Source organism: Lycorma delicatula, chromosome 11 (assembly GCF_047948215.1).
Source record: "Lycorma delicatula isolate Av1 chromosome 11, ASM4794821v1, whole genome shotgun sequence".
Lineage (NCBI taxonomy): Eukaryota > Metazoa > Arthropoda > Insecta > Hemiptera > Fulgoridae > Lycorma > Lycorma delicatula.
Genome location: NC_134465.1, coordinates 38,124,224 through 38,138,298, shown reverse-complemented (window position 1 = coordinate 38,138,298; position 14,075 = coordinate 38,124,224). Strand labels below are relative to the sequence as shown.

General features: G+C 34.6%; 2 protein-coding genes across 2 annotated transcripts in view; both read right to left on the bottom strand.

Moving 5' to 3' along the window:
* Positions 1 to 958: 958 nt before the first annotated feature.
* On the bottom strand, positions 959 to 6,163 carry LOC142332508 (clathrin heavy chain-like). Its single transcript, XM_075378956.1, has one exon. It carries the CDS (start codon positions 6,161 to 6,163, stop codon positions 959 to 961), a length of 5,205 nt encoding a protein of 1,734 aa, XP_075235071.1.
* A 3,855-nt stretch (positions 6,164 to 10,018) lies between these two features.
* LOC142332507 (uncharacterized) overlaps positions 10,019 to 14,075 on the bottom strand; it is a 175,812-nt gene continuing 171,755 nt past the window's right edge. The window contains exon 3 of the mRNA XM_075378955.1: positions 10,019 to 10,236. Coding sequence (XP_075235070.1) covers positions 10,019 to 10,236 — 218 coding nt within the window. The remainder of the gene's footprint in view (positions 10,237 to 14,075) is intronic.

Sequence of the window (14,075 nt, the reverse complement as noted above, 5' to 3'; positions counted from 1 at the left end):
TCCAAGCGCTATAAAATGGCGGACAGGTACTTGCTGGCATTCAACGACCTAGGCGTGGCAGCGAATCGCTGTCTTGACAAAGTAAATTTTAATTTATGGATATCATATATATTTTTAGTAATTGACGGAGTGCGCCTACCCATTTTAGTAAATATATGACAAATGAGCGATTGGTACATGTAAGCCGGTGGTGTATGGCACTGAGCTTAGTCCGCTCACGTTGTTAGGTAAGCTCTAGATGCTTACTATTTAAGACACTGGTCGCTAAATTGTTTCGAGGCTCAGTAGCCGTTTGTGGCACAGACATTCGGTCTTATGCTTTAGGGCGACCGAATGGGGTGGTGGCTGGAGAAATGCCAAGCAAACCACTCTTCTCTGTCATTCTGTGCATTTGTCTTTCTTTCTCTAAAATATATGTATTTATTTATATATCCTTAAACTCTTCGTTTTGTAAGAATATAATCTATGGACTTTAAGGCCAAAACAAGATTTTAATCCGTTCTTAAAATTTATATTTTTAAATTCATTACTGGAATTTTCATATGGTTTAAAACAGAATTTTTTTTTAATTGAAAATCGGTGAGACTAAATTATATTATTTTATCGTAATATAGAGAAAAAAAAAATAAATAAAAACTTTTTTTTTATAAATTTATTCAAGAGTAAAGAAAAATATAAAGAGAAATAAAAAAATTACCTTTTTTAATTTATAATAACGATTATAAGAGACGATTTACTTTTTTCATACATTAATATTTCAGACAGTATTGTTAAGATGTAACAATAATAATAATAAAATAACGCTGATAGGCCAAAAATAAAACAAACAAAGAAAAGTGAGAATAGATCATTTTCGGAAACGATTTTTTTTTCAATTTGTTAATTTTATAGGAATTATTATTTGTTTTGCGTTTTGTGCTACTCGTTTCGACAAAAGTAATACCATAAAAATTTTAATTTATATTAAATTATTTGCACCGCAAATACTAGACGACCGCATCCCGGTTAAGTCTAATAATTGTGACGAAGTAATTACTTTACTGGATATCGGTGACGGTGGTGAATGTGTCGACGGTACGCTCACGCGAACGCAGGCACCGATCGTTTCTTCGGTCGACATCAATCTCCTTTCTGCGGCCAACAGCAGAGGTTTTTTATCGCCGTTGTTATTGTTATTGTCTTTATCGTTCTGTCGTTCGGGTAAATGTAATCCGGTTAACGTATCGTATAATTTATCTACTTTACCGATGTATTCGTGTATCACTTGTATAAAATAAGGCATAGCGAAATCGGTTATGTTAAATCTCCAAGATAATTCTAAAACGGCGTCCGGGTGTAACAGATCGTAACACTGAAAAAGACACGCGGCAAAATGATCATGAAGATTGTTGTTTAAAAACCAATACAATAATTCTTCGGCGGTCTTTGAATTTTTAGATTCGGCCGCGTACTTGGACGCGTCTTTATATAAACGTTCAGTTTTACAGATATCGATGCTCTTATTCCACCTATTACTGTTTTTATACAAATACGCTGAAATACGTCGGAACTCGATCAATTCGTGTTTTTCTAATTTTTGCGCCAACATTATACTGTCGAAATTATCGTACGTATCGATAGAATTTTTTAAAGTCTGATAATCTTCTTCGTCGATTAAAATATCGTTTAAGACTCGGTTGATCGATTTATTGTTCAAAGATTGTACAGATAACAAGTACGGTTTTATAAGATGTAAACAATTTAATTCGTTAAACAAAGCGATGGCTCTCGTATGATCGACGCGCGGCGCTAAAACTGTCAACAGGTCGTTAATCAATAACGGCTTATACGTCATATAAAACTGTATAGCTTTATAATAAAGTTCGATGTTCGATACTTTAGTTAAGATATCTTTAAAATGATTTTCCCGCCAAGATTCGGTCGGATGTTCCATTATACAAATCGCCGCGTTGTCGTAATCTTCATATTTATCGTATAAAAACACAGAAACTTGCCAAAGATGAGATTCGTCCGCCGCTCTCAAGACTTTAGGAATGTTGACGCGCGACCAAAATAATTCGACGTGTTCTTTCATTTTATCTGGCCTGTGTCTCGCGTATAATACGGATAATTCGGTAAAGATACCCATATGCGCGCGTTCTAATCCTAATGCTGTTTCTAACAAATCGATCAATTCGTTAAAATAACCGCCGTTTTCATAATAATCTATTAAACATTGTAATTCGTCGGCGTGTATAACGATATTTAAACCGCATATCTGAGCTAAACGGTATTCGTTATCATTTAAACAGATAAAACAAACCTTTTTCCAAGTTTTAGTACAATTAGCTTTTCGCGCGTTGTCGACGGCGTCTTGAAATTCTTTTAAATTAGCTAAAGTTACAGATAATTTAGCGTAGTTCGATATACTATTATATAAAAGTTTAGCTGCTTCGTACATGAAATTGTCGAAACATCTGTCACCTATTTTTAAGACGTCGGCGTTATTCGGCATCGATGTAAGTTCTTCCAAATCGGCTAAGCGATTTGTTTTGGCGTAAGCGTACAGCAGTTCGCTTTCTATGTACGGTTCGCGTATCTTCTTATAAGCCATTTGTAGATAATTCACCAGATCATGCCATTTTTCAGATTTTTGAGCGGTTTCTACGACGTTAACGTAAGAGGACGGATCATCGGCTCTGATAAAGGAATCGACACCGCCTTTTATAAAATTATTTTGTAATTGCGCTTTACCCAGCATACTCCAAACAGACGGCTCGTTACAACATTCGGCGAATTCGTACGCCCTATCTAAATTCTGTATGTTATCGATCAGAACTTGTACGGCCGAGAGATTATAATTAAATTTTTTATATATACTGAACGCTTCTTCGTACAATTCATTTTTCACACAAATAGTAGCCACGTCTTTGGAATCGTAATTATCCAGTCTGTTTATGTAATCTAAAACTTTATTTTTATCGCATTTTATAGCGGTTAATATCAATAGATTTTGTAAATTTTTATAGCTACAAAATACTGCAGTATTGTCGAGTACAATCTTTTCTAAAACTTCAACGAGTTCGTTCGGTAAATCCGCTTTCATAAACGCTTTAACGGTTATAGATATTTCTTCGGGATCGTGCGTTTCCGATAACGCCGTCTGTACGATTTGATCTATAAGTTGTCTCCTGCATCGATCGCCGTCGCTAACCTTAGGATCCCGTGTAAGTATCTTATTCCATAACATCGGATCGCACCTTCTTACTAAATACCTGGCCGCATTTTTAAATAAATTGTTTTCGTAGCATACATCGATAAACTCTTGATCGCATTTACCTCGTTCGTAAGCGATACACGCTAAATGCGGATCGCGTTTTTCGCAGTATTTTCCCACGATGATACTGTCGTAATAACGATTTTCTTTTAAAAATCTTTCAGGACTGTTACTGCTATCTACGTAAATTTTTGCGACGGCATTATGTACGGCGGGTTCTGTACATCCTTCGTTAGTCCTCGATTCTAACCAAACGGATAACATTTTTAATCTGTTTCTTTTTTCCACTTCTTCGACTAAACGTTCCGTAGAAAACTGTCCGACTTTCACGGTCATTATTAAATTTTTAATACAATCTTCGTTGCAATCGACGTCCAACAAACCGCCGACAACGTCCGGTAAACGCGACGGATTAACTCTTTGTACGTAAATTTCAATGTATTTTTGTAAATTGTTACGATAAAGGTACAAAACTAAATCGTTGACGAAATTAAATCTGTCGCATACGATAATCAGCGGTAATTGATCCGCTAATTTTATTTCTTTTAAATAATTTTTAACTTTTTCCGGATTATAATAATTCGATTCGCGGCATACGCGTTCCACTTCTTTAATCTGCCCGGTTTTGCACGCGGATTGAATGTACTTGAAATGTACTCCATCATCGGTATTGTTATAAGTATTTATAATCGATCCCAAAAAGTAGAAAAGACCTTCGTAGCATTTAAAATGTTCAAAAAGTTCCGTAACGGCGTCGACGGTCAATTGTTCGTGATATCTGTTACATATTTTAACGCACAATTGTAGATTTTGTCTTATATTAGTAGAGATTATCGCTTTTAAACATTCCAAAGCGTCTTCGGCCGATAAATTATTAAAATAATCGACCAACCAGTCTTCGTTCAACAGATGAGTTTGAATCGCCGCTCTTTTAATATCGTATAGATCCGTATAATGTTCTAAAGCCCTCTGTAAAAGACCTGCCTTTTCACAAAGCTGTCCGACGTAATTTCTATCGTAATACGTGAACATTCGATTGGACAGTATAGCATCGGCTACTTGAGGCGCCCCCGATAACAGATTTATTTCTATTAATTTCGTTTGTAAATTACCCTGTGCCGGTCTGTTACTTTTCAATATTTCTAATAAAAACGCCGTACACGGTTGTATCATATTTAACGACATAAATACGTCGACTATCTCGTTAATATCCGCTGTCAGTTTCTCTTCATCCTTTTCTAATTTTAATTCTTCTATCAGAATTTTAGCAAAATCTACGCCATTATTCGCGCAATCTAAAGTCAGTATATCTTTCAATACGCTCAAATAATCCGGCTTGTAACCGACTTTTTTACAATACAACATTATTTTTTTATGCTGTTTCGATTCTACGAAACAGCTGATCACTTTATGAGGAATATTCGCTCTCAAATATATCGACAGAGCTAATACGGAATCACTTCCTTTAACTAAATCTCCTAATTCTTCCGTACAAAATAATTTATCCTCTCTCAACCACTTTTCTAACAATTGTCGTTTACCTTGATTCAAAACGCGTTTACTTAATTCGAGAGATTCGTGCGAATTCAATTTACAGCCGCCGTCTAACAGGAATCCAAAATATTGTAACAACGGTGATAAAGATTCACTGGATTGCGCCGAAGTAATCTTTTGTAACTGTTCCATAACATGTTGCGTGCGTAATATTTCGTTAGGCGCGTTTGCTGCGATTTTTGCCGCTTCAGAATATTTGCCGGTTTGATATAAATGATTAAATCTTTGTATAAAAATTAGATCGGCCCCTTTAAAATTAATATCGCGTAAGGCGATTTTAGTCGCTAGATCGTTATCTTTTAATACGTTAACTAAATACGATAATATCGTATTTTCATCGATACCGATTGACAGAACTTGACCTTTTTTATTGATACACATTATACCTCCGGTTACATCGTCGCTGGCCGTCGAAAATACGGTTTCTTCGCTAATTCGACCTGTATAAATACTAACACCGGTTTCGACATCGAACAGATGCAAATAACCGTGCATCGTAATCGTATAAATAAGAGCGTGTTTTACACTTATTTGCATGGCGACTGGAAAATCGTTTTGACAATCGGGGGAGGTGAATACGTCGATCGATTTTTTAATAAAGTTACGATTCCCGGCAACAGGTTGACCCACTTCGATTATATGTAATTTTACTGAATTATTCGAATTTTTATTGATAAAAGCGATTAATGTGCTGAGTTGTTCGTTTCCGTCGATCTTAAATCCGGTAAAACAAGCGGCGTGTCCTTCTATAATTTGAGAACATTTTCTGACGGACGAATACAGTTGCATCGATCCTACGACACGATTCGTTTGCGCCGATAATCCGATCAGCAGCGACCATTTTAATGTCGAATCGGTTCTGTAATTTATTATTTGACATCCTTTTAGACTGACGTGTCTGTCGAAGATTTTTATCGGCACGTTATCGCCTTCTACGCTCCAGTGATAAACAGAACTCTCGGTCACGATTCCCAGAGTGTCGGGCGACACCCATTTTAGTAAAACTATATCTGCGTCGACGAACGTGTAAGATTTCGTTAGGGTCCTTAAATTTACATTAAATATTTGCAGTATTCTTCTATTACTCGACGAATCGCCGTGAAGTTTTAACGCAACCACTTTGTCGACAGGATTTACGACCGCCGATTCGCAAAAATTCATTAAATTTACGACGTTCGTGATGTCGTCGGTATCTATAATTAATAAACGCGAAGACAACGCATCTCGAACGCATATGTGTTTGTAAGATTCCATCGTGACCGTTCCGAACGATATCATACCGCGTTCGATTCCGAAATTCGTTAATAAACACTTTTCTTCTAATTTTATCGGGATTATCTTCTGCGTCTCCATCATCGAATCATAAATTTTAACAAAAATTATAAAAAAGCTTTGTCTCGATGTAAAGTAAACCGTTCAAAGTATGTTTTTTACCGCATCCTGACATAACCTTATAACAAAACAAATACGTCTGGTAGTTTTAGAAAATAAAAATCCATTTTTATAAATTGTTCATTTGTCTTGTCTATCGTATAAACAATTTGTACACTGTGAAAACAGAATAATAAATCTTACGTTCGTTTTAAAGAACACATAAGTAAATAAAAAAATAAAATTTGCAAATACTGACACACGACAGGCTAATAATGTAACTAGATTAAGTTAAAAATATTTTTCCATAAATATCGAATAAAAAATAATAATTCACCAATAAATATCACCAATTATATACGATCAATTATCCGAACTATAAGTATTTTTTCCACGTAAAAACATTTAATCCACCATAATAAATTATAATATATTATTATTATAATTATTATTATCAACAACAGAATAATTAAGGTTAATCGAATGGAAATAACAGTTTACAACGACGAAGAAGAATTTTAAATGCGTTAAAAAAATGATTTATTATTTCCACTCTTATTAAACGTTTTCAAAAAGGAGGAGGTTTTCGAATCGGACCGAATTTGTCTTTTTAATGTACGAGATACTCCTTAGTATTATTTTTTAATTTTCCAGAGAACTTTAACGCCAGCGGTTCCATTATAAACTTTATCAGATAAAAGGAAAACCTTTTTAACAAAAGATTACATCGTCTACGTGAAAATAATCTAATTTCGTTTTTTGAGGTTATCATCGTTTAGGACTAAGTTGTTTTACAGAGTAATTACATGTACATATATCATCTCTGATTATTGATATCTAACACATAATTATTTTCCGGCGAAGATTCAAGAAAATCTGTCGTAAAACATAAAATAAAACGTAATCCTGTATTCCGGCGTAGAGTCGTAGTCTCTTAACGTTTTTTACGGAAAAAAGTTTTTACATTTTTATTGAAATAAAAGTTTGTCGCTAACAGATTTTTTCATGCGGTGTTTCTTTTTTTTGTAGGACCACCCGTATATAAACGAAAGAAATCTGAAATATATAAGATAATGTTTTTAAATATACCCTAAAAAGTGAAATTCTTTTTTTAATTCGGCTTTTTGAAATCGATGTAAGTTAAGGATTTATAAAAATTTGTAGCTAAATCTGGTGCTGACTTCTAAAATTAAAGAATTCAAAATTTAGAGAATTTGTTTTTTCAATTTCCTTTTTAAATTAGGGTTTTTAAAACATACATTCCTTCTGTAACTCTAAAGCTGCAGCGTATATATAAACGGAAAGTATAATGGTCGACCAAAATTTTCGATATCACGGATTTGACAAATGTCGTTTCATGACTCTTTAGTTTAAAAAACATTAAAAAATTCCCGGAAATGTATGTATGTACTTGTTGCCATTTATTAAGTCAGGTCCGATGTATCTCCCCTTTTTTTAAATTTTCCCATTAATGAAAATTAATTTTTATTATTAATGTAGATAGCATGGAAACTTTTTCAAAAAAAGGGAGTCTCGTGAGACCAAATTTAAGAATGTTAAAAATGTTTAAATTTTTCATAATTTCTGAAACGTTAGCGGTTCTTCAAATAACGGCTGCAATTAAAAATGTTAGACGGGGCAGCTGTAGAGCAAGTTATTCAGTTTTTTGTTTTTTTTGTAAATATTAAAATTTTTGGCAATTAGACACTAAAAGCAGTACATAATCTACCTGGCGTATAAATCGCTGTTTGCTAGAAAAGTAAGGACGAAATAAAAATACGTTTTGAAAAAAATGAAAATAAATGCGTTTTTGAGAAAAAAGTGGAAAAACCGTGAATATAAGAGAAATTCAAATAAAGTTTTTGCGATGCGAAAAAACCAATTATTTTTTAATTTAGGCTTTATTACTAATTTAAAATCATTAAATTTTCACCGGAAAATATTTTTAATATCAGTTTTATATTATAGATATAAAATAAACGATGACGTAAAAATATTAATTAATAAATCTCCAAAATTTTCTATGTAACGTCTAATTTATTGTTATAAAAAAAGTCTTCTCTCAAGAAGTATTGAAAAATTTACAGCGCGATCAGGATTTCTTGGGATAATGTTTGTCGACCGTTGAGTTTATTTATTTCGACGCTAGTGTTACACCCTTTTTGTTTTTAAATACAAGTCTAAAACATTTTTTGTTTATCCATTTTTTTAAAATGAACTTTAAGTGAAAAGCGCTGTTATTATTTTTTTTTTTTTTAATAAATTATTTGTTATATTTATTTTACAAGTATGTATTTTTTTAAATATGCGAGCGTCGATTTCTAAGGTCATTAACCCTGATTATTATTATTGCTATTATTTTATTATTGAATTATGTTAATGTTAAGGAACATGTTATTTTATTATTTTTTTAAATGAATATTTACCTATTTCTGGAACCAGCAACTGCCGCGTCTGGGTATGTGTGTATAGGCAAGTGCTCTTACTGCTACCGGCTTTCCAGGCCTGAAGTAGCCGCAGATGTAGTGAAATGTAAGTGTAAGTATACCGATAGTTCAAGTCCTAGTAAAGCCAGTTATTTTTACACGGATTTGAAAGATCGTGGATACCGGTGTTCTTTGGTGGTTGGGTTTCAATTAACCACACATCTCAGGTATGGTCGAACTGAGAATGTACAAGACTACACTTCATTTACACTCATACATATCATCCTCATTCATCCTCTGAAGTATTATCTAAACGGTAGTTACCGGAGGCTAAACACGAAAAGAAAGAAAAAGTATACCGGTAAACATGTAGTCTGAACGAACTCAGATCGACCTCTCGTCATCGCAAATCAGCTGATTTCGCAGTCGAGAGTTCTAAGGTTCAAATCCTAGTAAAGGTAGTCACTTTTATTCGGATTTGAATACTAGATCGTGGATACCGGTGTTCTTTGGCGGTTGGTTTTCAATTAATCACACATCTCAGGAACGGTCGACCTGAGACTGTACAAACTACACTTCATTTACATTCATACATATTATCCTTATTCATCGTCTGAAGTAATACCTTACGGTGGTTCCAGAAGCTAAACAGAAAAAGAAAGAAAAAGGTTGACCTCTCCTGAGAAGCGCGGTTAATTAAAACCCGAACCTGACTGCCAAAGAACACTGGTATCCACAGTCTAGCATTCAAATCTATATAAAAGCAACCGCCTTTACAGGGACTCGAAGCTTAGAACTCTCGACTTCGAAAATCAGCTAATTTTGTGGTGACGATTTTAACCGCTAGACTAATCAATCCTTAATCGTTTTGTAATTTCGCCGAATATCAATCGACTGATGTAATTAATGATCTTTTATGATATTTTTACCGGAACGGACTCATATGAAACATTTCAAAGCTATTTAATTACAGGGAACCGATGAAGAATTGATTGCAACATTTGATTTCAAAGGGCAAATAAATACAATTTTTTTTTTTAACCTTCGGATCGACCGTTAGGCAAGCTTCAGAGGATGAGACGAATGATTTGTAGAGTGTGTGAAAATGCCATGCCTGACCGGGATTCAAACCCGGGACCTCCGAATGAAAGGCTGAGACGCTAACACTCGCACCACGGGAGTCGGCAAATAAACACAATTTAAATAAAAAGAATTGAATCGAGAACTTCCTCTTTACCTGAAGTCGATTAAAATGCTTTCCTCCTTTAAACTTTCTTTTTTTTTCGATTATTTTTGCCGCTGAACGGTTAAAAAACGGACCGAACTCTCAGTCGATTCAAAAAATAAATGATAAAAGGAGAAAATATAAATAAGCTGCAGAAATACTGTACAATGAAATATTTAATACTACTTACAATGGCTCGGTGTGTTCGAGCATGTCCGATGCTCTGCCGGATAACAGGCCGAGGAATGTTCTTCTTCCGCCGCTACCGCCAGCACCACCTCTTAATTTATGACGACCACCGTTGCCCGGTTTACCGACGTCGATCGGCGTATCTGAAACACCTTCTCTTTCTGGTACTGAACTAGGACCGTTCAAACTATCCCTTTCTGGTTGTTCATTATAAACTGTAAAAAAAAACAAAGCAAAAATTAAAGACTGAAAACTAATTTCTTAATATGGATGTATAAGTTTGTGTGTCTGCATGGTGTGTTTTTATATATTACAGGAATTATATCATAACAACTGCATACCTGCAGACTGTATTATTAATTTCTTTTTGTTAAAATTATACGTTTTTGAGAATTTTGCAAGAAAAATAAGCTTTTTTATCGCTTTCAACCCCTTCCGACATTGTTAATAAATCATCCTGTTCCTTAATCTTATTTCGTAAAACGAAAATGGTGGACAGGTATTTGCTGGCATTCAGCAACGTACGCGTGGCAGCGAATTGTTGTCTAGACGAAATAAAGTTTAATTTATTGATGTCATACATCTTTTAGTAGTTGACGTGGTGCGCCTACCCATTTTAGTAATATATGACTAATGAGCGCCAAGTTCCACATAAAACGACGATGGTTATGGTAGTCGCTAAACTTAAAAAAAAAAAATTAGATGACAACTGTAGTAATTTTTATTTCTACAACACTAACACTACTATTACTTCTACTATGATTATTATAATTAATATATATAATTATTATTTAAAAAAAAGCTAATTAATTACAAATTAATGGCCAAAACGAGAGCACTTAAAGGACCTTTGTACATCCACGTACTCACTCCTTAACCCTACAGGAAGTTAAATCGACATACAACAAACTTTTTAATGACAAACTCAGATATAAACTTTTTAAAGACACCAGCCTGTCTCTAGTCCTCAGCAAAACGGAGATCGTGGTTCTATCGAAGAAGCGTATCGATACCCTCCTCTCCCTGCGGGTCGGGATGGAGGATATCGAGACCAAGCCGGCCACAAAGAACCTCGGTATGAAGATTGACCGAAGACTCAGCTTTGCTGAGCAGCTTCGGAGAGCCGCCGACAAAGCTGCGACAGCCAGAACTGCTCTCAGCCGGCTCATGGCGAATGTCGGCGAACCGAAGGCCAGCAGACGGCAATTACTGATGTCCACGGTGCATTCCGTTCTGTTATATGGGGCGGAAGTGAGGGCTCAGGCATTAAGAGTCGAAAGAAACTGGAAGCGGTTCGCGCAGGTGCAACGCACCGCGGCCTTGCGAGACGCTTCCGCGTATCGGATGGTTTTCGAGCCTGCAGTACTGGTGGCCGCCGGCGTCATACCCATTGCTCTTTTGGCAAAGGAACGCCAGACGGGCAGACGAAGACCGGAAGACCATTACTAATGAGGAACAGACTCGCACGTTTTTCGCATGATGAGAGACCTGAGGCGACGAGACCAGAGAAGGATGGACGGCAAGGCTTATCTCTCTGGTCCGACCGTGGACGGAGCGGCGGCATGGAAAGGTGGAGTACCACATGACCCAGTTTTTAAAGGCTCATGGGTACTTCCGCGCTTACCTCCATGCCATAGGAAAAGCGCCGTTCCCCGACTACCTCTATTGCCCCGGGGTACGGAATGACGCCGAGCACATCTTTTTCAAATGTGTTCGCTGGGTGACAGATCGAGGGACACTAGAGGCGGTTCTTTGAGCCCCCACAACGTGGTTGCGATGATGCTCCGTAACCTGATCAGCTGGGAGAGTGTGGCCCGATTAGTCGGCAGCATTCTCAGGACCAAGAAGGGTGACCTGGAGAGTCCTGAAAATTAGGTTGCGGCCTTCTCAGGTTAGTATAGGAGGACTCGGCCGGAAGTAATGTGTTAAACAGTTTCGGGTAGAGTCCTCGTAGAAACGGGGGTGGTTTTAGACGATATTCTGCTAATGGTGATTGGATAAATACCATCTGTGGGATCCCGATACTCCATGCGTAAATGTATTTCCACCTCTCTTCGCAAAAAAATTACTATTATTATTATAATAACAGTAAGTTAGTAAAGACGGTTGTGCATACCGGTAGTTCAAGATTAATATACATAATATAATTCGGCTTTCGTGTTGAATAATTATTTTAGCTATTATCTTATAATGTAGAATAATTTTGTTAAGTGTTTGTACCGTTGTGAAGAGTAACATGCATATGGAATACGATATGCAGTAAAAATAATAATAATAAACTTTAATAATGGAAACAGTTTTTTCTTTAAATTTTTATTTTTTGTTCACCGAATATCTCTTGTAGTTTGTAAGAGTTACATTTATTTACACGATCGTCGTGTAAAAAACATTATTACGATTTGTTATAAAATTATAAAAAGAAAATTTAATAATGTAAAACCGGAACAGTCGCCTCATTGTGAAAAACGTAATGCGATTTCACTTTCTATAATTCTAAAATTTAGATTAAATTTTAGCAACATGGCACCGTTGGTATTTTATACCAACAAATATATTTATATAGATATTTTATATTTAAACAAATTATAAACAATAATTAATTATTATTAGGTTGGCCAAATTGTTTTAATTTCATTTCCATAAACTGCTTTCATTTTATATTACCATAACAATTGAGATTCCTTTAATGACATGACATGTTTTTACTCTACCTTGACAGTTACTATACTTTTAGTATTGAAGTGTTTTTATATAGTTACAATTAATTGTTATGATAGAAAACATTTAAACATTTTTAAACTTAATCAAGTGCATACTCCTGATGATGAAAGAAGGTCCGAAAGCGCTTGAATAAATTTAACATTTTATAATTGTTGATAAGTTGTATTTACATATTTTTTAAATTCTAGAATTGTACGATATTGTACAGTTTTTATTCTAAATAATGTAGCATGGTATTGTATTTACAATATTTATACTATTAAAGCCATTTTTTTCGAACAGGCCTGGAGAGGACCACGTATATATTACTTCAGTCCCTTCTCTACTGATTTTCCCTGTTTCATCTCCAGAATTCTTTTATTCTTTCATTATGCTGTTTTCGTACCTCCGTCCAGTGCATTCGTTTTCTTTTTTTCTTTTTGTTTATTCACAAGAACCTCTATTCTTCGGATTTTTTTTTAAAGTTTTTTTTTATCTTGACAATTTTTTATTTCTATATTTTCTTTATTTAGGTTTTCCTTAACTTTTTTTATGTATAAGAGCGGAGTTTTATATTTCCAAAAGTTATCAAGATTTTTTTGTTAATCTATCTGAATCCATTCGAATCATATATCTCCCACAAAATTTTGTCTTCTTTTTAGAGTAATTTTGTAAATGTCTTTATTTGACTTCATTCTCTATTCGTCTTTCGTTTTTCTTGGTCCGTGGATCGTTCTTAGAATTTTTCTTTCAGTTTTTAAAAGTGATTCTAGATTTTTTATATTGGAGGTTTCTGTCCCGTAGAAAATTACCGGTTTCAATACTCTATTGTAGCGTCTCAATTTTGTAATTAAGGATAAATTTTTCTTGATGTACATATTTGTAGTTAAAAATTTCAATCTCTCAAAAACTATTTTTCTGCTTTTAAATGCCTTCTTATCCGAACAGTCTGAGGTTATTATTTCGCCTAAATATTTAAATTATTTGTATCCAATTTTGAAAAAAAGTCATTTCTAAAGATTTTCTTGTTTTGTTTAGAATTTGTCATTATTTCTGTTTTAGAAAAGGAGATTTGTAAACCAGTTTTTTCGGCAATTATTTTCAAATCCTCAACTTGAGAAACTGACTCTTTTTCTGAATTCACCAATAAAGCCAAATCACCTTCGAAAGCTAAAGAATTTACCTTTATTTTTTCTTTCCCTGCCTCGACCCCAAAAGCAGTTTTGTTAACATCCCTAACTGTTTTCATTATCTTATCTAATACTAGTTAAAATAGTATATAGAGGAAATGCTATTAATTATACGTAAAATAATCATTTTTTTATTTCACTGTATTACTCTTATCAGAAATAAG